The 26,240-nt window shown below is 37.7% G+C and overlaps 1 protein-coding gene across 2 annotated transcripts in view; it reads right to left on the bottom strand.

The window, feature by feature from the left end:
• LOC129417248 (E3 ubiquitin-protein ligase pellino homolog 2) overlaps positions 1 to 24,572 on the bottom strand; it is a 39,866-nt gene extending 15,294 nt beyond the window's left edge. The window contains exons 1-3 of one of the 2 annotated variants that reach the window (XM_055171793.2): positions 24,423 to 24,572; positions 24,105 to 24,319; positions 12,732 to 12,861 (exon numbers count right to left, since the gene is read on the bottom strand). In XM_055171793.2, the coding sequence (XP_055027768.1) occupies positions 12,732 to 12,861; positions 24,105 to 24,181 (207 nt within the window). In that variant the 5' untranslated portion in view covers positions 24,182 to 24,319; positions 24,423 to 24,572. The other variant, XM_055171792.2, reaches the window with a different exon arrangement.
• Positions 24,573 to 26,240: the final 1,668 nt, after the last annotated feature.

Genomic DNA, 26,240 nt, shown 5'->3' with positions numbered 1-26,240 from the left:
TTAGCGCCGCGTTGTTTAAATAGCAAATGCATTTGCGCCCCCTTTGCGCCCATGGGCGTTCTGGTCTGAAAAACGAGGTGTGTTCAGGCGCATTGTTGGCGCGTTGCTATTTTGAGGCAACTAAAATAGACTACGCCATTGACCAACAAAAACCTGGTCTAAAGTCTAAAGTCAATGGCGCAATGTGTTTTATGTTATTTAAAGAGCGCATTAGTAATAATATGCGCCTATAAACGGGAGGACAACGCGGGTTTGCTTATCACAAAGTACATAAATGCGCAGCAGCACAAAAATGCTTTTAAATATGAAAGATTAAAGGATTTAATTTAAGAGATTATTATTGAGTCTCTTGGACATATTTATAAAGGAGGACTGATTATGAGACGTTAGAAGGCGCAAAGAGCTGCTTTACCTGTAGCCTGGTAAGTAAATAAATGCTTTGCTTTAAACAAATGCACCTGTTTTTAAATGTTTTTTTTAATGCTACCTCACGGATTTATTGTATATGATGACTCTGTACCTGTGGATATGGCGAGATGAGAAACATTTGTAAGTAATGCTTAAAAAAACTCTTTGCTAAAAAAAACGCTGTCCAAAGTGCTGAAACGTGAGGAGAGCCGTTTGTAAATCTTTATCTCCTGTTTGTTACAAATAAAGTATTTTTAGAGTACAAACCTTATCTTACATACTTGTAAATTATTTTTTGATGGTATTGGATAGCCATACATTTAAAGCAATTACAAGCCTGCTTTTTACTTCCATGACTAAAAGAAAACGGGTTTTAAAGGTTTTAATAAAAAAAAATAACAATTTCAATATAAGGGAAAAACAACACAATTATTTAACATTAATCTTAAACTGGGGATCTTCTACCTCCGCTTAGTTTTTCAGTTTACAAAGTCCGTCATCTAAATAGGGATTAGACATAGCGCCAGCGCAGCTTGCTTTTAAAGGGAATGAGAGCTGAGACTCTCATTGGTTTACTGCACGTTACGCCCAAAATACTCCCATTACAATAGGACCTACCCTTTTCGACCATGCGCTGGCGCAAAAAACGATTTTTCCCGTCGTTAAATTAGCAAAAGTGGATTCGGACACGCCCATTTAGACGTTGCGCTGTGCGCTTTAGACAATGCGCTTAGATCGTTAAAATAGGGCCCTAAATGTTCGTTACATGTCTGTACGGAACAAGACTCACTCCAAAAAATGTGATGATTGACACGGAGATAACCATAACAAATTCTGCCTTCTCACGTGCTTATCACTCACAGCTTTTACCAAAATAATTTAACAGCGTTATGTTTTGCAATAAACTTCTGACTTGGCGTTGTGCATTTAACAGATTTTTGAGGCTGCTTCACAGTGGGCTGTTTTGTAGTGTTGCCAGGTCCTCATCTTTTGTGTACGTACCGTTTTGGCACATAACCAGTAAGGCTTTTGGCTCATGAAGCGATCAAGATTTTGGTGTTAATAAAGTGTGAAGGTGTCGGTCCCAATATTTTGATCTTTTAGGTAAAGCATTTGGATTTTTTAGGTTTATTATTGAATTTTTCTTGTTCGCTGTTTTTTGTGCAAGATCTGGCAACACTAGTCAGCAAACACTCATGCCTCTGTAATTTTCTGCACCGCGCATACAGAAGACTTTTTCCCTTCTAGGCATTTATTTTTTCAGGAGACCTGTCTTGTCCATGGTGCACGTTTAAACACTGTATTAACTACTAGTTGTTTAGTTCGGTTATGTATACACTATGCAGAGTTTCTGTAAATGCGGTTGTCACTACCTGCATTTTGCGGGAGTTAATTCGGTTGTATAATGCGGTTGTCAGTCCTGTAAATTACTGAATTGTGTGTGTACAGACCAGGATTAAGCATTAAAAGGTGAACTGACAACCGAATTAATATGCAGTGTGTACGGGACCTAAGACAACTGTTAAAAAAATGATGTTAAAATTGTAAAAAAAAAAAAACTAAATATATGATAAAATAATGCAAAAGTATGTTTGAAATCTTAACCAAATAAACAAATTACAAACATATTAGTTGTTGTTGGGATGTTAGGATATTGAAAAATCCAACTTTTGTCCAACAATTTGGATGTTCTCAAATGTCAAGGTAGTACCGCAATCATGGGCTTTTTATCAAGAAATTAACAAGTATAAACAGTAAACATATCATCACATCATCCAGTGAGTCTTCATAGCGGAATTAAAAATTTGTTTATTTCTCTCAAACAGTGAAAAAATAGCTACTTTAAAGGGATACTTCACTGATTTAGCATTCAGCTTTGTATCTTTAGAAACCCGGCAGTATTACTGAATGACCATGTTTCCCTCCCTCATTTCCCCCTAAGAGGAGAGATATCTGCATTTTGGTTCTGCAAAAAAGTCCTCCGATGATGTAATATGACGATTTTTGCATCATCGGAGGACTTTTTTGCAGAACCAAAATGCAGATATCTCTCCTCTCAGGGGGAAATGATGGAGGGAAACATGGTCATTCAGTAATACTGCCGGGTTTCTACAGATACAAAGCTGAATGCTAAATCGGTGAAGTATCCCTTTAATGTAATGGGTAGTAGGGCTGTGTACAAAATATCGATACATCGTCATGAACACCTGATGATTGGCACATTGATACAGCACCTTCTGGAACACTTTTAAAGGTAGCATGACGGATTGCAGTTGATCTGTGATGTAATGGAAAGGACGGATGTGAGTGAAATTTAAGTGGTATACTTTCCCGCTGTATCTCGCACGCACATGCGTCTGCACACATTTCCTAAGCGAATACTCGCTTTCTTATCTTAACTTTAACTTTATGAATCCCCTTTGCAGCAGTTTAAGTAACGTTGCATTTGGAAAGAAAGACGACAGAGCTGCCGGTGTAAAATGTGTGTCTAGGCTGTCACATTATTAATGGTATTTCTATAGAGAAATATTTTGTCTGCATGTTTATACAGATATTCATAAATATAGAAGAATTATGAGAGAAGCCTAGTAAGGCACCATCTTTATAAAACTACTTTGAAACAATATAAAAAGAGTTAAGCAGTGTAGCTCTCACAGAGAAGTTCCCCCAAAAGCTAATAAATGAATGCCAAACACACAAATTTTACAACACTGCTTATTCAATGTACAATCAACAGATAATAACTGTACTAAATTCCAAACAACAATATAATTCAAAATTCGCCTGAATCGTGATACAGATCGTATCGTGGCCTTGTATCGGGATACGTACCATATGAGGAAAATGTTGGCGATACACAGCCCTAATGGGTAGGTACACTTACTTTGTCAGGTGGTACAACTTGCAATTTTTATAATTGTATTTAAAAAGTATATTTATGAATTTAATATCACAGGCAAAAGCTTATACCAGCATCAAAGCAGAAAAACGTAAATTTCCTTGTAGAGGTCAGGTGGTGCAACTTGAAAGTCTAAGCCTATGTTTACATTAATGCGTTAATCCTTTAAAACGCGTTACTTTTGCTACGTTTACGCCTTTAATTTACACTAGACCACCGTTTTCGACCCTCATAAACTGATTCGTTCGCAAACGCTGCAGGCCCTGTTTTAGTTTGAGAACTCCTGGGTTGCGCTGCAGTGTAAATGAACGTAGACGGAGTCTTATGTAAACCAACAGCTGATGTTAACGTGACAGCGCATCATTTTCAAAATAAAAATAATTTTTATTCAGGTAAATGGAGGTTTGCAACAGAGGTTTTGCCAAAAATAGTAAACATCTACCAACCAGCTATTAAAAACGCTATATCAGATTGTTTTAACATGTATCCTTATAGATAATGTCTGTTTTATATTTATGTTTGAGTATTGTTGGGTTTGAATATTGTTGTAATGTTGTTTATGTTTTGTTTTAATTTAGTTAGCTTATTACTAAAGATAGACTGTAATTTTAAACGCCATATAGGGCGTTGTAAAGGCCAATATGAAGGGAGAATTGGAATGGGTCAGACATTATTTTCAAGTTTAATTTAAGTTTTGTTTGCTACTTTAAAATGAATTTCACTTCATAAAATTTGTCTCTTATTTTTAATCAATGTTTTGTTGATAAGTTTTGTAAATATATATTACTAAAAACAATAAAATCAACGTCACATTAATATTTAATGCTCGTTTAGCCGATTGCGCTTTTTGCCATTTCTGTGTTGCTAGCGGAGGACTTGCACGGACCTCGCACACTTCTAAAAATTATTATAAAATGATTATTCATTTTTAATACTTTAGCTGGCCACGCTTTTTTGTCGGAGAACTCGTGTGAGGTAACACACCCATGCACTGAACAGCAACAGGTAAGGGAGATAAGTTATTTGGTGTTTTTCTGAAGAATACAGTCAGTTCGTACGAAATTTTTCAAATGGACTATAAGATCATAAATATGAACTGCGAACAATAAACTATTATAAATATAACAGCGTGAAATGGCTGAAGAGGAACTCCCTACATTAAAGCAATAAGCATTTCTTTAGGCTAAAGCTATACTTCACCTCTTATTATGTTTGATTGAAGTTTGCATTTGCTGCTGTTTAGTACTGTTCACTTAAATGCTTTTTTTTAAATCATAAAGACCTTTCCATTTGGTTTATAACATCAACATTAACCTATTAATCACATTAATATGCTGTAGGGGGAGCTAGAACAATATAAGACTTTCCCAAACACATTTTTATAGGTTCAAAAAGAGTGCCCATTGTAGTGGCCGGCAAAGGATCCAGGTATGAATTTTGTCAATATCGCACACCCCCAGGGTGCATAAATGCGCAAAGGTAAGCTATAGGAACAAGTTATTTTACACTTATGCGCATGCCCAGTTACGTGACTGGTCATGTTTCATGTGTTTATTGTCATGTATAATGTGGATGAATATTCTTTTTAAAATGCCAGTATAAACGAGGACCGTTTTTATTTTAAAATGCCGTTTTAAAATGCAAATGCTCGAATGTAAACAGGGCTTAAGGCTGCGACTATTATGAATGCCCCTAAGAAAAAAAACATTAAGATAAATCATTTTATAAAGCTAATAATTTTCGTTTTAATAAATGCAAGCTAAGGTCGTTTTTAAAAGTTTATGAAAGTATTATTAGACAATGATTGGTTGTACCACTTGACATTTTTTTATAGGATATCAAAACTAAAAATGAACCGAATGTTGTACAATAAAACTTTTTAAACATTGTCTCGGACTCAAAATATGCATTTCGTTTATTTACAACGTTTTTTTAAATGCCATCTTGCTTTGTCACCAACCCATGTATTAACTAATCTTTACTGTATACTCCTGCGTTAAAGAAATGTAAGCTTGTGAGGCGACACATGGTTTTGTGAGCATGACTGGTTAACAGATTTAAATTTGGGACGTTTCAGTTGGTGGCGTGTTTATGACTACACTAAAGGAGAACAAAGGGGTTTGAGTTTGATGCATTCGCTGCCAGATCACAACAGGGGGTGCAACCACTCCTCATCCCACCAGTTTTATAGTTGGCCACAAAAGCTATAAAAAAGGCCTAAAACAAAAGGCCTAGTTTGAGATGCACCCAACAGGCAACAGGGTATATGAAGAATTTCCATCTGTGAAATGTCTGAACAGCATGAGTCTTCTAATAGCACGTGTTTAGTGTTTGCTGTAAACACGATGAAACGAGATGCTGTGACCACCAACCTCAAGTCAGCTCGACTGTAACCTCCATGAACATTAAACAGCCCACAATACAACTAACAACACAACTCCAAATGAACCTCAAAGATATCCGTGAACAATCGCACATTGTTCCATGAATAGTTTAGTGACATTTGGTGACCTATTATTTGAAAGGAGTTCGCCTGAACTCGGCGAGTAATCGCTTGGCCTGTTCTTTGTTCAACTTTACCCTTACAATGATGCAGCTGCACAGTGTCACTGTCTGTGAACTGTTTTCTTATTTAACCCTTTCAGGTCAATGCCTGGAGCCATGGAGCCATCACCTCAGAGAGTTCTGACCCTAAAGAACAGCGTGATTCACAGATGACTGTGTGCTGGGCTATTCTGGGCTTTTAGCTCTGACGAGGCACTGCGGACGGATAAGCAGCAGCCAACGGTAACAAAAACTCCCAAAAATACAGCATGCCAGAGCATTTTATGGCGACAAGAAAACATTCCTTGCGTTCATGTGACTTTAATTACGAAGCTTTGGGAAGCACACATTTCATAAACATTCTTCCACTTTGGAACAGTAAAAACAAGAGGACTAGTTTAATCGGGCTCAAACATGGATGCAGGTAAAGGTTAAGGAGTTAAGAATAATGCGAATGGAACAGAGGTAGCACACTGCCACAGCTATTCTTACCTTGGGATCTTATAGCTTCAGGGTTCTGCTCTGTTGACCTTAGCCTAAACAAGCACAAAACAACAATTGCCCACTTGTAGGAGGCCTTTCACAGAAATGTATTGTTGTATAGCTATGTAATGAAGGTCACTTTGACCTGGGGAAAAATGGATTGTTCCCACTTGCATTCAATTTCAGAGTCTGATCAGGGGGGGCTCTAGACTAAAATTTTAAGAGGGGTGGCACTATGGACGTTGCGGTTAATCAGTGTGTGACAAACCCGGTGATCACGCTATTAACGAGTGGGAGGGGCTTATAAATGCACATGCAGCCGTATGCTTTTACTTTCACTTTTGAATTACAGGCAATTGTTTAAATTCTGTGCTTATGTAAGATGTGTTCAATTGCTTATGAATCCTTGTGCAATGCAAGGGCAATCCGCCAGTCCCAAGCTGAGCAACCGGCTCGTTCTCCATATAAAGATGGGTTTATTATTATTCTTAATGAAAAACACAACAACAAAATGATCTCCCTTATATTACACATTATATATGTATATTATAACAAAACGAGTAAGCATGCGGCTTCTATCATCTTCATTGTCAGTCAGCTCGCCTCACACACTCAATGTAATAAATGAAATCTGACACCTGCTGCTCTGTGCTGTGCGTTCACTGAATTCAGGCAGCAGACACATTCAGTTTTTAGTGTCTGCTCTCTAACGGAACTAAATAACTTAATTACTAGAAAAAATAAAAACGACAGTGAAAGACGATGCCGTGGTGGGCAATTGATCGAATCAGTGAGAAGCTAAGCACTGTGCATCACCATTACACCAACTATAGCAACATATGGCGCTTTTCCATTGCATAGTAACCCACGGTTTGGTTTGGGTCAGGTCACTTTTGGCTTGGTTAGCTTTTCCATCAAGTTTAGTAACACTTTGGAGTAGGAGGGATTATAGGCGTCTCGTTATAATGGCGTGTCGTTGTACATTCCCATATATTTATTTATTTCTCAGTCCAGCACAAAATTAAAATTGACCACCATGTTTGGATGTCACATTTATCACTACCTCTATCTCACATGACAGTTTCTGTATAAACACCAGTGGCGTCAGTCGACGCGCTCCGCTAAGCCTCATTCAAGCTGCATTTAAACATTTGTGTCGCAAATGTGCCGCCACAAACTGCAAGTTTGGAAAAAAACTGTGGATGTTTTACCATCGCTAAAATGGAGTTTGGAAACTTATAGCAGAGCACAGATGACAACATGTTTGCTCGAGACAGCGCAAGCTAGCACTAAGGTAAAGCTAATTTTTTTACATTATTAGCGATGATGCTGGTAGTGACGATTCTCTCAGACCTATCAGTGATCTACAGTGTTTTCCAATCAGGTTTTGGTATCAGCTCGGGTCGCTTGGAACCCCAACCGAGGTGGTACTAAAAAAAAATTATAATAATAATAGTATCGGGTACGTACTGCACCCAGTGGAAAATCTCACAAAAGTAAGCTGACCCCAAACCAAACCGTAGGGTACTATGCAATGGAAAAGCACCAATAGATGGCACCGGTGCTACCTAGTTGTACAACTATGGAACCAGGACTTCATTTGGAAGCACGAGTTGTGAGTTTGTGAAAGAAACACTGAAACTACATCTAAATGTGATTAAAGCAAATACATTTATTACAAGTTAAAGCTACTCCAGTGAAAAACTAAAATCACCCTATGATTTTCTCAACCCCCAAAGCCATCCGAGATACACACAAAGTTATAATAAAAGTCCTCTTCCAAGCTTTATAACGGTAGTAAATAGGGACCAGGGAACAACTTATGACTCTGAAGCCCAATAAAGTGCATCCATACTTCACAGAACTAATCCACATGGTTCCAGGGGGTTAATAAATGACTTCTGGGTAATCAACGGATTTTGTAAGAAACATATCAATATTTAAAACGTTACAAAGCATAACAAATAGCTTCCGTTAGCAGCCAATGCACATTAACGATAAAGTTTAAGCGTAGGACGGTGCGTAGTGACGAATGTGTAGACACAGAGGAGAGATGAAAGAAATGACAGTCATGAATATGTTGTCGTCTAAACCAAGGATTTTAAAGAAAATGGTGGAGGATTTTATAATAAGACAAGGATATTTGTTATCTGTAGCAAAAAGTCTTCTCACCAAATCTTGCGTGAATGCAAGATTTGAATGCGTATTGGATGTTACCGGAAGTTATTATTAAAAAAACATATAAACGTTATATACTATAAGTATACGTTACATTTTTCACATCAGGTACATGTATTTATTGCATCAAAACTCTAAGTAGGCAGGCAGCTCAGCAAGTTGTTGAATTTCATGCTGTGGTAAAACGGTTCTCATTGAGAAAGATTTGCTCAGACAATGCCAGCTGTTGGCATTTTGCCCCCAGCTGACGAGAATGACAGCAAAAAGCCAGAGTCATCAGCAACCATCACAGGGAGGGAGACCACCCACCAAAAACAAATATCCAAAATAAGCAAACATTGAGTTCTCTAATAGGTGTTGTCACGGATAAGAGTTGGAATGTCAATACAGTGATTGTGAATGATAGAAGGTACACAAAAGATCTCACTGCTTGAAAACATTCAAAAGAAGAATAATTAGCACATAAATTCATGTACAAAACAGCAATGACATTTCAATTTCTTACACCAATCCCTAATCAGAGGTGACAAAGATTTCAGCAATACACAATTTGTCTGCCTGTAATGAACCCGAAAAAGTGGCACAATAGATCACAAAATGCAGCCAATGCGAAACATTAATCTGTAAGTTTTGCGCTCCAGCAGAACAGCATACAAATACACAGACACATCCCTCCATTCTTACAAAGTTCCTTTAGGAAAGTTGCACCATTAAGCACCCATGTTTGCAACGCCTCCAGGCAGTCCCATTTACTTGAATAGGGAAAGAGAGAGATTGCTAAATTCATATGCTTATGCTACAATTACAAAACCTATCTGACCAACAATTAACCCTGACATCAACTGTACCATAACTTGTGTTTCTTATAAATCTATAAAATACTTTTTTTTAAACACGGAACACAGTTTAGCTATTAAAGGACAAGTTCGGTATTTTACACTTAAAGCCCTGTTTTCAGATTGTTTATGATGAAATAAAACGGTTTTGACTGAAATTTCGACATATGATGCTGGCCCAAGAATTTTCGGGTGTTTGTTGTATCACCTCCCAGCTCTACAAAGGCTGAATAGGTGCACTGGAACAAAATGCACTAAACTTTCGTTTACAAGGACGTGAAACTCACCGAGTGGTCAGGGGTGTTCACTGATATGCTCACACAAAAATCGCTGCAAAAGATGCTTTCCAACAGGTGTTTTAGCATTCGTTGTAAACTTGTGGACCTATTTTTCCAAACGCCCCACACCCGTACATTCTACCGTTGAGAGCTTGAATAATAGACACTCCAGCCCAGTTGGTCGCGATAATCCGCCTTTGCCAATTGCAAGAATACAAACTACGTTCCTGGCACGGAGTAATACCGTACCTCACAGCACATCTAATACATGTTAATGGAGTTGGACAAAAACTACGATAAAACCTGTTGGAAAGCATCTTTTGCAGCGATTTTTGTGTGAGCATATCAGTGAACACCCCTGACCACTCGGTGAGTTTCACATCTTTGTAAACGAAAGTTTAATGCATTTTAGGAAGGATTGTTCCAGGGCACCGATGTAGCCATTGTAGAGGTGGGAGGTGACACAACAAACACCCGAAAGTTCTCGGGCCAGCATCAAATGTCGAAATTTCAGTCAAAACCGTTCTATTTCATTATAACCAATCTGAAAACAGGGCTTTAAGTGTAAAATACCGAACTGGTCCTTTAAGCATACGGACTACCGGCACATCCGGGAACTTGACTGTAAATTTCGTCACCGCCCCTTTTCGGGGGTTAAAAAAGCAGCGCCTCCATTGGCTTCCATTCAAAATAGCGGAACAAAGCAACGGTTTTACACAGCCGGCAGGCGTAAATAACTTATGAAATCACTCAGATTAAACATGTCGAGTATTTATCTGTCCATCCTGCCTGCCATAGAGCGCGAAAGATACATTAACACATTTAATTTGGTCAATATAAAAACATGTCCCTTTCATTCTCACAGCGTCAAATTTGTGTAACAACGCCATCCAGTGATTGCTGGAAATATCGCTAAGCCAGTTAGTTGTATGGCTGGACGGAAAAGTGCACTCATTACTCTAAATATAAAGACATAATAAATAAATACGAAGTAACTTTCAAATACGAAGTAAAATCATTCACTTGCTTCCCTGTTGACTTGATGAGGTACGTGTTTAATGTCCGGGTAAGACACCTCTGGCCAATGGGGAGCGTTGTTACACAAATTTGATGCTGGGAGAATGAAAGAGACATGTTTTTATATTGACCAAATTAAATGTGTTAATGTATCTTTCGCGCTCTATGGCCGGCAGGGTGGACAGATAATTACTCAACGTGTTTAATCTGAGTGATTTCATAAGTTATTTACGCCTGCCGGCTGTGTACGAAGGTTGCTTTGTTCCGCTATTTTGAATGGAAGTCAATGGAACGTCTAGTGCGATTTCCCCCAAAAGTGGGCGTGAACCTGTTCAGAGACATTCTATGACGTTGCGCCGGTTGTGCGTATGCGCACAGGTTGTCTAGCACCCCACACGATTCTGTATGGAGCCCCTTCACCAGAGAATCGGCAGTCTTTATTGATTGTTGATTGGTTATTTAATGGAAAGGTTCAGTTACCAGAGCAGCCAAATTGAGCATTGCGTTGTCCCCAAATGTATAGTAATAAGAGTTAGGGCTGTGCAATATACCAAGGTATTGCAAGGTATTCTCAAATCATACACAAGAAGCTGCTGCTGCTGCTTCTTCGTTTGTGGGTTTACTGGCCAAGCTATTTCTTTGGCGTTTGCGCTGCTACTGTGGGTTACATGCGTGAATACTGCTGCGGTCTGCATGTGTATTTGCACGTCGACATGGACGACACCGCGGCAGTATGAAAACCGACGCGCAGCCTGCGCTGTCGCAACTACGCCGTAGGACCTACGCACAACTATAATGAGCCCTTAACGGCATATCTGGTTGGGACACGGTGTTAAATGTCAGATGGAAGACCGTTGAGGATGCAGATTCATAAATTTCACAACAACACATGAATGGACCAGCATCAGTGCGGTTTGTTTATTGGCAGGGGCTGTTCTGACTCATTCCCATCAGTCATATTCTTACTACCATGTATTTTCTCAAGAATGTCCCAAAAGCTGGCAGAGATTTGCTGTCATTGCCAGTGGAGTAAATTACTACTATTACATCAACTAAATGTTACAGCAGAGCAAATGAAAAAAAGCAAATTCGTTCCTCTAAACCCTAAAGTAACAAATTTTTGTTTGGTTTAAATAAGATACTTTTGCCAAAATCCTGCTACAGTGTTTCCTGTCCTTACTGAATCTCTAGTACAATGAAATTAATTAGACTTAAGCATTATTAATGCAAACCGAAATCGGTTAATTAATTATTAATAAATATTAAATAAACAATAAATTACCGTAAGTTATAAATCAGTAATGGCTATTTTTCAGCTCCCCTACAGAAGTTTCAGTCAGTGAACTGTACTTTAAAAAGAGGTTATCCTTTATAATCTGATAGTTACACATTAACGCATCAAATGAAATTACCTTTACTACCAGTTGTTAACTGTTTGTGTGAGTCTCTGACTGTGACACAATGAGAGATAATAAAACTTATTTTAACAAGTAAATTTAAGAAAAATAAAAACCGATCTGATACCAAATTTTAACGCTCATTGTTTTGTTTTACTTATTTAAAGCACTAAGAGGCAGTTTCACGGACAGGGTGTCGGTTACGCCAGGACTAGGCCTTAGTTATATATGTCAAGATATGTCAGGGCAATAAGTTTTTAAATTAAGGCAGCTCAAACATGAGTTTTAGTCTGGGAGTAGGATAAGCCCTGTCTTGGAAGCTGCCCCTAAATGTTTAAGAAGGGTGTACATGCATGGGAACACTATAGGTTTAATACTAAAACAGGATTTTAATATCCCTGCTGTAGAAGACAACTTTAGACAGATGGGAATCTAACCTCCAGCAAAATGTGTTGGTGAAGTATGAAATTATAGTTAAAACTGGTGACTCAATTGAGGCTTCAACAAAACCAAAACTGATGCTTCAACAAAACCAAATGCACAAAATCAAAAGGACCGCTTTAGACAGGTAAGATTGAACCACAGAGGAGTGGTTAAACTAAAAAGAAAAAAATTAGATTTGCCCTCTAATATACATGCTGTATATATTAGATGGCAAATCTAGTTTTCCCTTCTTTTGAAGTTCGACTACCTTGCTGGCTTGTGGTGTGTTGAGGATGTGTACAGTGCTGGGTTTGACACCATTAGCTTTGGCTCTCTTATAAAGGGCAAACCGGCTTTTCCTCCGTCCTCTGTCTCCATTGGGGAGTGAACCATTGTACCTGTTAAAAATTCAAAGAGAAATGTTATATACTAAAGTAACATTTTGGCATATAAGTAGTTCAAATCAATTGATCAATCTTGTTCAAATCAATCTTGTTTCCCTTACTTGTTATTGCTTTATGGTGTCATTGTAATACAATACAAACTAATAAAAAAAGATCTTAAACCCATCGCTATGGGCAACAGTTTATATTTAACAAGACTTTTAAATGCATTTTACTTCATGCATATTTTGAAACATTGTCAAAAGGCAAAACAACATTTTAATCTCTATCAACGAGCCCTCAAGAGTTTTCATGATAATTAACTAGAGAGGGAGACCAGTTTGTCTACATTTTTTTAATACTAGTTTTAATATTTTTAATCAGCTGTGCTTTATTTGCACGTAGACAGCTTGCTGTGCTTCTGCTATCAGTTTACACTCGCTCTCAGTAAAGTCGAGTCTTTAAATTCATTCCCTTTGAAGCGGTGTCAGTACAGCAAAGTATATTTAGACAAACGTTGTTGTCACGTCTCATGCTGTTTTTGTGCATCTCACCACGAGAACTAGGTTCAAGACATGTCAAGTTTAAAAGAGTCCAAACTTTTGAGTGAAAATGATATCTTGATCAAAACCCATGAATTTTTATAAAATACTACCAGAGCAACACTTCCCCAAAGCATATGCCTTTATATGCAAATTTTACACTGCGGTTTAGTTGGTGGTTTCATTTTAAGTCAAGAGAAGAGTAAATATACTATGTAATAAAGTAAGGAGTAAAAACAAATGTTTCACAAGTGCAAAACTAAATACAGTTGTAAACAGGGTGTGAAATGTTTTGAACTCGTCCACTTTCAACCACACTCATAGACAGTCGAAACATTTGACTGCATTGCTTCAGGTGTGAACAGTAAATCAAAATTCATGATCCAGGTCATCTTGCTGCAGTATATTTGAATTTAATTCTGAAAGGAATCTTGAAATTGGCCACCATTTCTCAGCGATGAGCAACATGATTTACATAACAGCTTGCAGATAGTTTGGGCTGATCCCATTTAGCACGCAAACTTATTAAACTTACTAAAGTATAATGCAATGTAAGTGAAATTCTTGTAATTCTGTCACTGATTCACAGAGGACAGCTGTAGGTCATAAAATGAACGCTAATGTTAGTCAAGTCACATTTAATAAATAAATATTTATTTATAAGGTCATTTAAAGCGTAACTAAACCCCTGGTCAGAGCCTGACTCCACCCACTGGCAATATTTGAAAAATGCAAGAAAAGTGGGCAGATCCCAACAGAGATAGAGGGGACAAACTAAGCTCCTACCAAGTGTGTTGTGAGATCGTAACAAGGGCGTGGTAAGCCTGAACCTGCTTACGTCACGAGTCATTTTTTGGACCCAACATCCAATAGGAAAATTCAACTGCAGTAGCCACCGTTCAACCTGAAGAGGGCAGCACTCAGACGTTTTTTACACTATATATTATAGTATTGAAACACATTATATCCAAATGTCAAAAAACTTACTAACATCAATGAACAGCACTAATCAACCATCATTCGTACAGATCAGTAACTAAAAAAAGTTGGATTAGGGTTTAGTTACTCTTTAAACAGACTTTAGACTAAATACTGTCAACAGATATTTATTTGTATCCCTGAATTTAAACAAGGGTTTTAACGTTATCCTGCCAGGTTTTTGTTTTATCCATAATGACTTCCCGCAGAATTTCTTGGTAGCCTGGGTCATTCCCATGAGTTTTAATATAGCATTCATGTGAACAAGGATTCAGAGTAAATTGCTAATCTAAAATCAGCTGCATACTGTGTGCATGATGTCGACACTTATACTAGCTTCAACATCCTGTACTGTTGATGCTTATCACTGGACGTGCTTAAAAAACAAGACTACAATAATCCCAAACAAGCAAAAATTCTTCATTTTCCATTTGAATGTATTTGCATTGTAGTGTTGGTGCGATATCATGGACAATATCGCCGGTACACAAGGTAAAATCGTTTTAAGGGCCCATAATACTTCCGCATAGGACCTACACAATTTTCATATTTCTGCGTCGTAGTCCGTGTCGACATGCAATTACACACGCAGACCACCATTAGGCAGCATCCATGTGTGTAACCCACAGTAGTAGTTCAACAGGCGAAGAAGTAGCAGCTTGTCCAGTAAACCCACAAAAAAAGAAGTTGGTTTGAGAAGACCAGCAGTGATGGAGGTAAATAGACAGCAACTTTTATTGCAGTTTGACTTAAATATCACTCCTCAAACTTGGCCCATCTTTGCTTTTACAGGAATACACGCCTAAGAAATCCGACGTCGTTTTTTACCTGATGAAAGGTGTTCTAGCAGACCACAGTGCTTGCGTAGAACACATGCGTTGTTAAATTATTGGTGAGGTGCACATCATGCTATGCAGAACTAAGCACAGCCTACGGTGTAAGGCATAGATCCTACTCAGACCAGGGTTTCCCACAGCACTTTGCAGTTCGGGCGGCCCGCCTAAGCTGGGGAACCCTATCGCCTTAACTAGGTCGTCCAAAAAAAAAGGACATGGGCGGACTGACCATCTGGCAATTCTGGCAAATGCCAGAGGGGCCGGGTAATTTTTTATGTGGGCCGGTGAGATTTTTTTTACATATAGAGGTTATGCAGACGCAGTACCGAACTGGTCATCTGGAGCACAGAGGGTTTTCCCTGTGGGCCACATGACAATGCGGTTTGCATGCAAGTTATCGAGTAATAAAAGAACGATTACAACACTGTGTTTTTTATTTGGACCCACTTGTAACTCGCTGCTGTCATTGCTGCCTCCTTCAAAACACACAGTCGCTTAGTGCAGCAATCTAACAGTGCACATCAGTGTCAAAATGTTGACAAATAAAAATAAAGTTTCTGTTCACAGAAGCCGCAGTGAACGACTCTCAGCCAATTGAATTACCCGACCGAGCAAGAGCTTTAAGAAGTCGGTGTTTCTTAAGACAAAAACGTGAATTCCAGCCAATTACATTACAGAGCTGAGAAGCATTCCAACCAATTAAACGAAAGGCGGCGGGAGTTTATGTTCACTATGTTTGAGCGTTTGTATAGTGCTTTACACATGAATATTGTTTCTAAAAGGTATTTTACAATCGCTCTTATACTTAAAAATGCTGATAAATAGCAAACTCAGAAATGCAAACTACTTAACTTTAGTTGAATTTTGCCATTTTAATTTAAAAAAGAAATTTAGATTACTTGCCGTGTAACGCTATTGCTGCCGTGACTGTCAGTCAAGCAAATAGAAACAACAAATGTTTATAGCATACAGTATAAGATAAAGTATGAATGTGTGTATATTGTGAATTAAATAAAAATGGAAATATTTACGAGGCCAGAACTGTGATCACATGTAATAAAATGGCTTCACTTTTTTGTTAATACGATTTATATTTTATATTTAGTATTTAATAAATAATTGTACGGAGTCTGTAGTCTAACCCTACCACCTTAACTAACATATTTTCTGTGAAAAACCCTGCAGACCATAAATTAAGCTTTAGTAAACTTAGCGAAGTGAAGCTCTAACTAGCTAACAATAATCTTTTGTCTTAAAAACAGAAGTGATCAATTTACCACATTAATCACTTTAACTTAGCCTTTAAGAAGAATGAGGAAGTCCTAGCGTGTATTCATAATCCATAAAGTGGATTTTTCTTACTGTCAGAAGTCAGAGGTTAAAATATGTTTTTTGTAGGGTCATCTCAGGTCGGTTTACACTAGAGATTTTTTTAAAGCATTTTAAAATGAAAACGACCCCTATCTAGAAGGCAGTTTCAGAAAAGATCTCCATCCACACTATACAGAACTGTAAACACATTAAACATGATTGTCTCACACACACAGGGCATGCACATTTAAATGTAAAAAAATCTTACCTCTTGCACATGTATGTAGCCACAGTGTTATTATAACCATTTTAACTTTTTCAACCGTTTGTATTGAATTTCATAACCCCCGGTGCGAGTTTATGCTGCATGTAATGGAGGTGGACAGAGCTCACTGCAGCAAGTAGCTGAAAACAGTGCTTATAACACTATAGATCCATAAGTACATGTTAGGGATGTTGCGGTGACGGAATTAATCGCACCGGTTAACAGCATATGACAAACCCGGTGATAGGGTATCACCCGGTGTGAGGGGCTTATAAATACGCATGCAGCCATGCGCATTTTATTTTCACTTTTGAATTGTGACGCACGTTCAGCTTGCACTAAATTCAGGCAGAAGACACATTTAGTTTTTAGTGTCTGCTCTATGTCTAATGAAATTAAACAATTTAAAGGAATATTCCATTTTCTTAAAAGAAAAATCCAGATAATTTACTCACCACCATGTCATCCAAAATGTTGATGTCTTTCTTTGTTCAGTCGAGAAGAAATTATGTTTTTTGAAGAAAACATTGCAGAATTTTTCTAATTTTAATGGACTTTAATAGAACCCAACATTTAATACTTAACTCAACACTTAACATTTTTTTTTCAATGGAGTTTCAAAGGACTATAAACAATCCCAAACGAGGCATAAGGGTCTTATCTAGCGAAACGATTGTCATTTTTGACAATAGAAATAACAAATATACACTTTTAAACCACAACTTCTCGTCGTGTAGATCCGATCGTGATGCGCCAGCTGACCCCACTACGTCACCGCAATACGTCATGACGTCAAGAGGTCACAGAGGACGAACGCGAAGCTCCGCCCCAGTGTTTACAAGCGTCTTGAAATAGCACCGTTCCTACGTTGTTGTATGTCAACTGATACTAATTAATGTCTTTGTGTCAGTTTATTGTTTACAATGGTCCGCAAATGTGCGTTTTATATATGTAACACGTGACCTCCCTACGTCACTATGCATTTACGTTAGGTCGCGCTGGACCGGACCTTGACGAAAAGTTGTGGTTTAAAAGTATATATTTTTTATTTTTCTTGTCAAAAATGACAATCGTTTCACTAGATAAGACCCTTATGCCTCGTTTGGGATTGTTTATAGTCCTTTGAAACTCCGTTGAAAAAAACTGTTAAGTGTTGAGTTAAAGGAATAGTCTACTCATTTTCAATATTAAAATATGTTATTGATTGATTAGTTTATTTATCCTCAAGAGGAAATTTGTTTCCACCATAGATGCGTACATACATGATTCAAACATACATAACATATTGACAACATAAACATATACACATTTATATATAGAGAGAGCATACCTGACATATCAAAGGCCAATTCCTATGTATTTAGAGCTCGTATAGACACAGGAACAAAACTCTTACTAAACTTGGCCTTTCTACACATTGGTACCCGAAACCTACGGCCAGAGGGCAGAGGAATAAAATATTTGTAAAGAGGATGTTTTGAATCACTTATAATTTTTTTTGCCTTTCGCAATATCAGTGTCGATACACTCTCTGCTAAATTTGGGACAGGGATGCCTATAATTTTACTTGCTAAGTGAGTTACCTTTAAGAATTTATTCTTATTGGTAACTGTAAGCAAATAGAAAAAACAAATGGCACCATAGGTAAGGACTGGCTCAATAATACTACGATACAGGAGCAGGAGAAGACTTGGGTGAACAGACAGGTGCCTAAGCTTACGAATAGATGTCAGTCTTTGTTGGCAGCGTTTGTAAACCCCTAAAGAGTGCTGGTTGAAATTGAGGTTTTGGTCCAAAATAATGCCAAGATATTTGAAATTCTCAACTCTCTCAACTATCTCTCCATTTATGATAGTACTAGAAACATGGTTCTGATTTTTTTGGGTGCTAAAGACCAATTCCTTAGTCTTTAAGATATTGAGTTGCAGAAAGTTATCCTCACACCACTTACTAAGATGTGCTACAGAACTTTGATAGTTCATAAGAGAGTCATTATCCTCATTAAGCAGAGCAAGAATTGCTGTATCATCTGCATATTTAAAATATTGAGTAGTTGTAACTGGACTCTGACAGTCATTTGTGTAAATAATAAAAAGTAATGGACTAAGTACACATCCCTGAGGTGCACCGGTGTTAAGGACAATGGTTGGTGATAGTGTACTGTCCACTTTAACCACTTGGGGTCTATTAGAAAGAAAATTATAGATCCAGTGTATTAGAGGTGATGGAACTTGCACATTCTGTAGTTTCATTATCATCCGATGACGCTGAATCGAGTTGAAAGCCGAACTAAAGTCAATAAGAAGAAGTCTGGCATAATTCCCCGAAATGTCCAGATGTTGAAGCAGACAATGTAAGAGACAGGCCACTGCATCATCAGTACCTCTCTTCTGCTTATATGCAAACTGTAAACAATCTAAAGATGGAGTAGCATATGGAAGCATAATGTTTTTAACGATTTGCTCAAAGCATTTCATTAAAATTGAGGTTAATGATACAGGCCTGTAATGATTTAACTCGACTGGATGCGTTATTTTTGGAACAGGAATGACAATTGATGATTTCCAAATGGCAGGTATTGTTGAAGTACATAGTGAGCAAAGGAAGAGAGAATGAAAAATAGGAGTTAATTCCAAGGCACAACTTTTCAAGACCCGGCCCGAAATGCCATCTGGCCCAGGAGCTTTGTTCAGTTTGCACTTAATGAACTGGTGATAAACATCCTGCCTAGTTAGAAGGGAGTCATAATTTAACTCTTGAGAAGGCAGAGAGTCCAAAAGGCTGTCACATTCTGCTGAAAAGTCAGAGGTATCAAAACGGGCATAAAAATTATTAAGATTACTTGCAAAGATGGAAGGATTCGACACACAAGTAGTCTGTTTAAGGGCTTGTCCAGTAAGTGTCCTTGCACGCTGAAATGCCTGCCTGGTGTTCATGTTTGCAAAATCTTGCTCGAGTTTGCTCTTATAATTATGTTTCGCCTTACTGATTTCATTTTTAATATCCCGATTTATTTCTTTGAGACCAGCGGAATCCTTTTGCCTAAAGGCAAGTTTCCTCTTCTGGAAGAGATATTTTATCTGTGAATTAATCCATGGTTTTGAGTTGGGATATGACCTGATAGTCTTTACCGGTATCACGAGACCAATACAGAATTTGATGTAATCTGTAATAATTGAAACTTGTTCATCCAGGTCTCCCTCAAAAACTTCCCAGTCTGTACATGCAAAACAGCCTTGAAGGCATGCAATAGCATCCTCCGACCATTGCGGGACGCTGCGTATTACTGGTTTGCGTTGTTTCAGTCGTTGTTTGTAAACAGGAAGTAGATGGATAACATTATGATCCGCTAGACCTAGCGGTGGGAGAGCTCTAGCCTTAAAAGCTCCTGAAATATTACTGTAACACAAATCAATGGTTTTACTGAGTCTCGTTGGTACATCCACTTGTTGATAAAAGGCTGGCAATGAGTAGTCCAGCCGACAACTGTTGAAATCCCCAAGTATCAGCACTGGAGCATCCGGGTATTTGCTGAGCATAGCCTGTGTATTTTGCGCTATCTGTTCAGCCGCTGCCTTAACATTAGCTCTTGGTGGTACATATACACAGCTAAGCACAACAGTCGGAAATTCTCTCGGGAGATAAAAAGCACGGGCCGACAGGATGAGCAGCTCCACGTCTGGATTACAGATCTTCTCATGTACTTTAATGTTAGTGCACCAGCGCGAGTTGATGTATATACACACTCCTCCTCCACGCTCTTTCCCGGAGTTACTGGTTCTGTCTGCCCGGAAGATTTTAAAACCATCCAAGTTAACCTCCGTGTCCGGAACGGACTCATCCAGCCAAGACTCCGTCAAAGCAAAAACACATGCCTCCCTGAACGATACATCCGTGAGACATTTAGCATGCAACAAGTCCATTTTATTTCTCAGTGAGCGAACATTTGAGAGAATTATTGAAGGTAGCGGAGGGGTAAAGGGACGTCTTCTAAGTCTGCCTCGTACTCCTCCTCGCCTTCCCCTTTTCCTCTTTAAGCTTGATGTTGAAATTAGCTCAGGGGGAACGCTCGTCGACGGAGTCAGTTGACAATGAATAGAGTTTCGCAGAGATAGAAGTTCATCCCGGGAATAGGCAAGTACATGCCCTGCACCACCATTATCTAGTTGAATAGTCCATACCACAGAGTCTGTTACAATCCATGTAATTATAAGAATAGTCCAGAACCAACTTATCCAATGTCCCATGATGGTTTTTTTGTTTGCCGTAGTACACTCTCAAGAATAGAAAATAAACTCAAACAAGACAAAAAACACAACAAACAAACGCACCGACAGTGTCGTCGCAGCTAACGCATGCGCCGGGTCATTGATAATAATGTTGAGCTCTTATTACCTTAACTAAGAACTGTTGAATCATCCCTCTGTCATCTGTGTGTGTGCACGTAAGCACTGGAGCGCGCTGCGACGCTACGATAGCATTTAGCTTAGCCCCATTCATTCAATGGTACCATTTAGAGATAAAGTTAGAAGTGACCAAACACATCAACGTTTTTCCTATTTAAGACGAGTAGTTATACGAGCAAGTTTGGTGGTACAAAATAAAACATAGCGCTTTTCTAAGCGGATTTAAAAGAGTAACTATATTGTATGGCGTAATAGCACTTTTGGGAGTACTTCGACTCGGCGCAGTAACACCCTCCCTCTCCCATTATGAGAGTGAGAAGGGGAACGGACTTTTCAGGCGAGTCGAAGTACTCCCAAAAGTGCTATTACGCCATAAAATATAGTTACTCTTTTAAATCCGCTTAGAAAAGCGCTGTGTTTTATTTTGTACCACCAAACTTGCTCGTATAACTACTCATCTTAAATAGGAAAAACGTTGATGTGTTTGGTCACTTCTAACTTTATCTCTAAATGGTACCATTGAATGAATGGGGCTAAGCTAAATGCTATCGAAGCGTCACAGCGCGCTCCAGTGCTTACGTGCACACACACAGATGACAGAGGGATGATTCAACAGTTCTTAGTTAAGGTAATAACATATTTTAATATTGAAAATGAGTAGACTATTCCTTTAAGTATTAAATGTTGGGTTCTATTAAAGTCCATTAAAATTAGAAAAATTCTGCAATGTTTTCCTCAAAAAACATAATTTCTTCTGGACTGAACAAAGAAAGACATCAACATTTTGGATGACATGGTGGTGAGTAAATTATCTGGATTTTTCTTTTAAGAAAATGGAATATTCCTTTAAATGGCAAAACGATGGTGGAAGACCGGCAAGTGATCAAATCGATGTATCACCAGTTACATCGACTATCGCAACATGTCTAGCATGCATTAAAAACAAGTTGGTATAACGTTTATAATCTGGGGCCATAGTTGGGGGCACTAAGTGGAATATTTATGGCAAAAGCTCCGTTACAAATCGTTGAAGCCTTTTACATGGTCATTGCAGCTGGTTGATGCTTCGGTAGCGTAATGGTCATATAATAGGGGCTTGATGAATCAGGGAAGGATATGCAGTGATACAGAACACCCAAAAAGGGAGCAAATGTGGGCACCCACACCTTCATTACACTTTGGCGAAGTCTGTATTATAGCGCAACCCCAAAGTTTTCAAACTAAAACAGGGTATGTAGCTTTCACAAAGCAGAGTAGTGCAAGACAAGTGTAACCGAAGCAAAAGTCATGCATTTTAAAACGAAAACACAATAATTTAAACATTGCCTAAGAGAGCAAGCAGACATTTAAGAGTCAGCAAGATCCATCTCCCTACAGATATAAGTCACTAAGGAATAACACAAAAGGTACATTTGACACTTGTCGTCTCCCACAAAGCCTTATCAAAAAGCTCAGTCAGTCTAATGAGAACAATGAACAGAGAGTGGAGGACTAGAGGCACAGATCTGCCTGTGCCCAGATCAATAATACCCTCTTTCAGCACCAGCCTCACTTCTGTGTGTGCCAGGGGGCAATGCCAGGCAACCCTGGTGAATCAGGCCAGTAAAGAGATGGTACTGTGATACCAGGATCTTGCAAATCATGCAGAATCAACACAGGCTACAACAGGCCCGTCTGTCTCAAACAGCCTTACAATGCAAAGTTTTACATTCATTACATACAAACTATGTCAAGATTAGCAAAGATTATTAGAATACAATTCATAAATACATAAAAATAATGAAATGACACCCAGGCATTAATAAAAGGAAACCACTATATTTATACCCTTACATCCTACTGAAAAAAATAACAGGATGGTGTTTAATGTAGACTTAAAAGGTATTACTTACAGTAACAGTACAGTATAGTAAAATAAAATAAAACATATGGACATATTACAGAATGAGAACTGCATTGATCATAAAGGGGCAGATTTCAAAACATCCTAATCCAATGACCAATTTCTTTAAGCAAAATATATTTATTTTTAGAATTCGTGTTGAAATATTCAGAAATCAGTACCACTCAATCTCATACCTGGCCAGAAATTAACATTTTAGGATATCTCCTTTATCTGCCAGATAGACATTAGCACGTGGAGGCTCCATTATTTAGTATAAATGAGCTAGAATAATCTTCTAAATGTTCACAATGTGCATTGCAGATCCAAGAGCAGGATTTAGACGCAATGCTCCAGATCACTGAACATTTTTTGATTTAAAAGCCAGCAGGGCGAGAAGGGGGCATTGTAAAAGAGGGACAGCCTCTTTGCTCAGTCACAGAAAAGGTGGGGGGCAAATAACTTTAGCGGGCTGCTTCCGAATTCCTCCACCGCCCTTCATCTCGTTATGATTCCCGTGGAGATGATAAACGAGCAGGAAATAAGAGTCTCGTCAAGAACAAAACATTAACAAACTGTCAGTCCAACATTACAGTTTGTGATTAATGCATTCGCACTCATTGGCGTTCATACGTCATCATCGGTTTCACAATTATCTAACACATTGCAATCATTTCAAGGGGGTTTTTACCAAACGATTCCCCTCACGTAAACTCGCCCAGTGCACTCGCTTGAGCGCACGTGTTTCGTTTGTGCAGTAACGTGAGCGCGTGAATTTTAAGATCTGGGAGGTCTCGCGCACGCACACCAATATCAAGTGTGTAAACAAACTATTTCCGTACTCTCTAAAAACGCATTTGTCATCTAAACAACTCAGAAAGATGGCTGTGAATATTTGAACAGCCCTATTGTGAAAGTACAGTATTACGCTCACAAGATATCAGGCTACGTGGATAAAGCTATTAAGTAAACTAATGTCGTAATATTAGACAGACATGAGGCAAAATATCAGTGCGTATGTAAGTTAACGTTACTCACCCCAGAACCACTAATTCGCCGTACTTTACAGGCTCTTTGGTAGGCGCACAGTGCTCCTCTTGACCCGGTGAAAACATGAGGCTTTTCAAACAACACAGCGCCCCTTACTATGAATTACACGATCATGAATCCAGTCACAAAAGGGAAACACTTCAAAGGACGATCCTAACTGCCATTTCACACATTTATCCGGTCCCGATATCCGTTGGACTTTTCTGAAAAGAAAAGAGTCAGTAAACTCCTACGTCCGACAGAGATTTTACTATCAAAGGTTTTAGTCGCGAACACATTTTGCTTAAAGAACAGCGTTTAACTTACTGCTTCCATCCGCTGTAAGAAAAACAGTACTAGTAGGGGGTGGATCGTACCATTCACTTATAAGGACTTTACACGGGAGAATCAAAAATCCTTTCTTGAAAAATTAAAGAGTATGTTTTACTAGTTTTCTCTCGACTGGTGTCCACTTACATATAATATATAAATGTGTATCGTCTGCATAAAATGTTTTGAAACGTGTCATCCGGGGAAAATGCATTTTTCCAACCCAACAATGGTTTCCCCCTCTAACGGGACAATCCAACAAAACGGCGGTCTGAGGCGGCACCTTCAATTATGTAAACAAAGGGTGAAACTTAGAAATATTTAAAGTGATACAGTAGTTAGCCATTTCATCATTTGATAACTTCAGATTTAACATAAGTAAATTTCAATGTTTATTAATGTTTATTTGTATTATTATTATTATTATTTGCAACATATTATATTATTTGTATTATTAGCAACAGTACTAATGTTATAAATTAGTTGCATTAAACTAGGGCTGTCAAAAGATTAATTCCGATTAATCGCATACAAAATAAAAGTTTTTGCATAATTTATGTGTGTGCACTCTGTGTAATTTATATATATATATATATATATATATATATATATATATATATATATATATATATATATATATATATATATATATATATATATATATATATATATATATATATATATATATATATATATATATATATATATATATATATATATATATATATATAAATACACACACGTTAATGTTTTATATATATATATATATATATATATATATATATATATATACAGAGAGAGAGAGAGAGAGAGAGAGAGAGAGATTTATATATATATTTTATATCATAAATATAAATAAAATATATACCTAAATAAATTGGGTTACACTTTATTTTGATAGTCCACTTTAGACATTCTACTAACTATAAATAACTTTGCAACTACATGTCAACTAACTTTCAATAATTTGCAACTATAGGTCAACAAACTGTCATTAGAGTATTAGTAGACTGTAAGGGTTGGGGTTAGGGAAGAGGTTTGGGTTAGTGGAATAAGTTGACATGCACCTGCAAAGATACTTATAGACAGTTGAATGTCTGTTGAGATATCATCGCAATAAAGTGTTAGTAGATATTAAGCAGACAGTCTACTAATTCTCTAAAGATTGGTAGTTGATAAGTAGTTGCAAAGTTACTTATAATTAGTAAAATGTCTAAAGTGGACTATCGAAATAAAGTGTTACCATAAATGGTTTCTTAAATTTATACATGTATGTGTGTACATATGTATAAAAAATTACACACAGTGCACACACATAAATAATGCAAAAAACTTTTATTTTGTATGTGATTAATCGTGATTAATCTTTTGACAGTCCTAGTTAAAAAATTTAATTAAAACAGCACTAGAGTTTTAATTAGGGTGTGTGGATGTATTATTGCACATAAACTATTCAACACACTCTAAATTGTATTATTTTATTTAATATGTATTTTTATTATTATTTTAGGATGAATTTTTTTGAAATTTCAGTGTAAATCTACAAAGCCCAGCAGCAAGATCTACATAAATTAGGCCCGGGAACATAAACTGTTGATCTGCTCTGCTGTAAACCATCATGGCGTTAAATGGTGTCATTTAACACAGAAGTCATGCTGGTCTAACAGCTTTGTCCACATGAATAAGCCATTTGCTGGGACTGTGTTCTTCATCAGTGCAAACTTTCACACCTCCAGATTCTTTCAATTTGTAAATAGTCTAGAAATACTTTTAGGACACTATAAAAAATATTTTATGTATTTATTTTATATTTGA

Source organism: Misgurnus anguillicaudatus, unplaced genomic scaffold (genome assembly GCF_027580225.2).
Source record: "Misgurnus anguillicaudatus unplaced genomic scaffold, ASM2758022v2 HiC_scaffold_28, whole genome shotgun sequence".
NCBI classification, from domain to species: domain Eukaryota; kingdom Metazoa; phylum Chordata; class Actinopteri; order Cypriniformes; family Cobitidae; genus Misgurnus; species Misgurnus anguillicaudatus.
The sequence above is the reverse complement of the archived record's forward strand: the minus strand, read 5'-3'. Positions and strand labels throughout refer to the sequence as shown.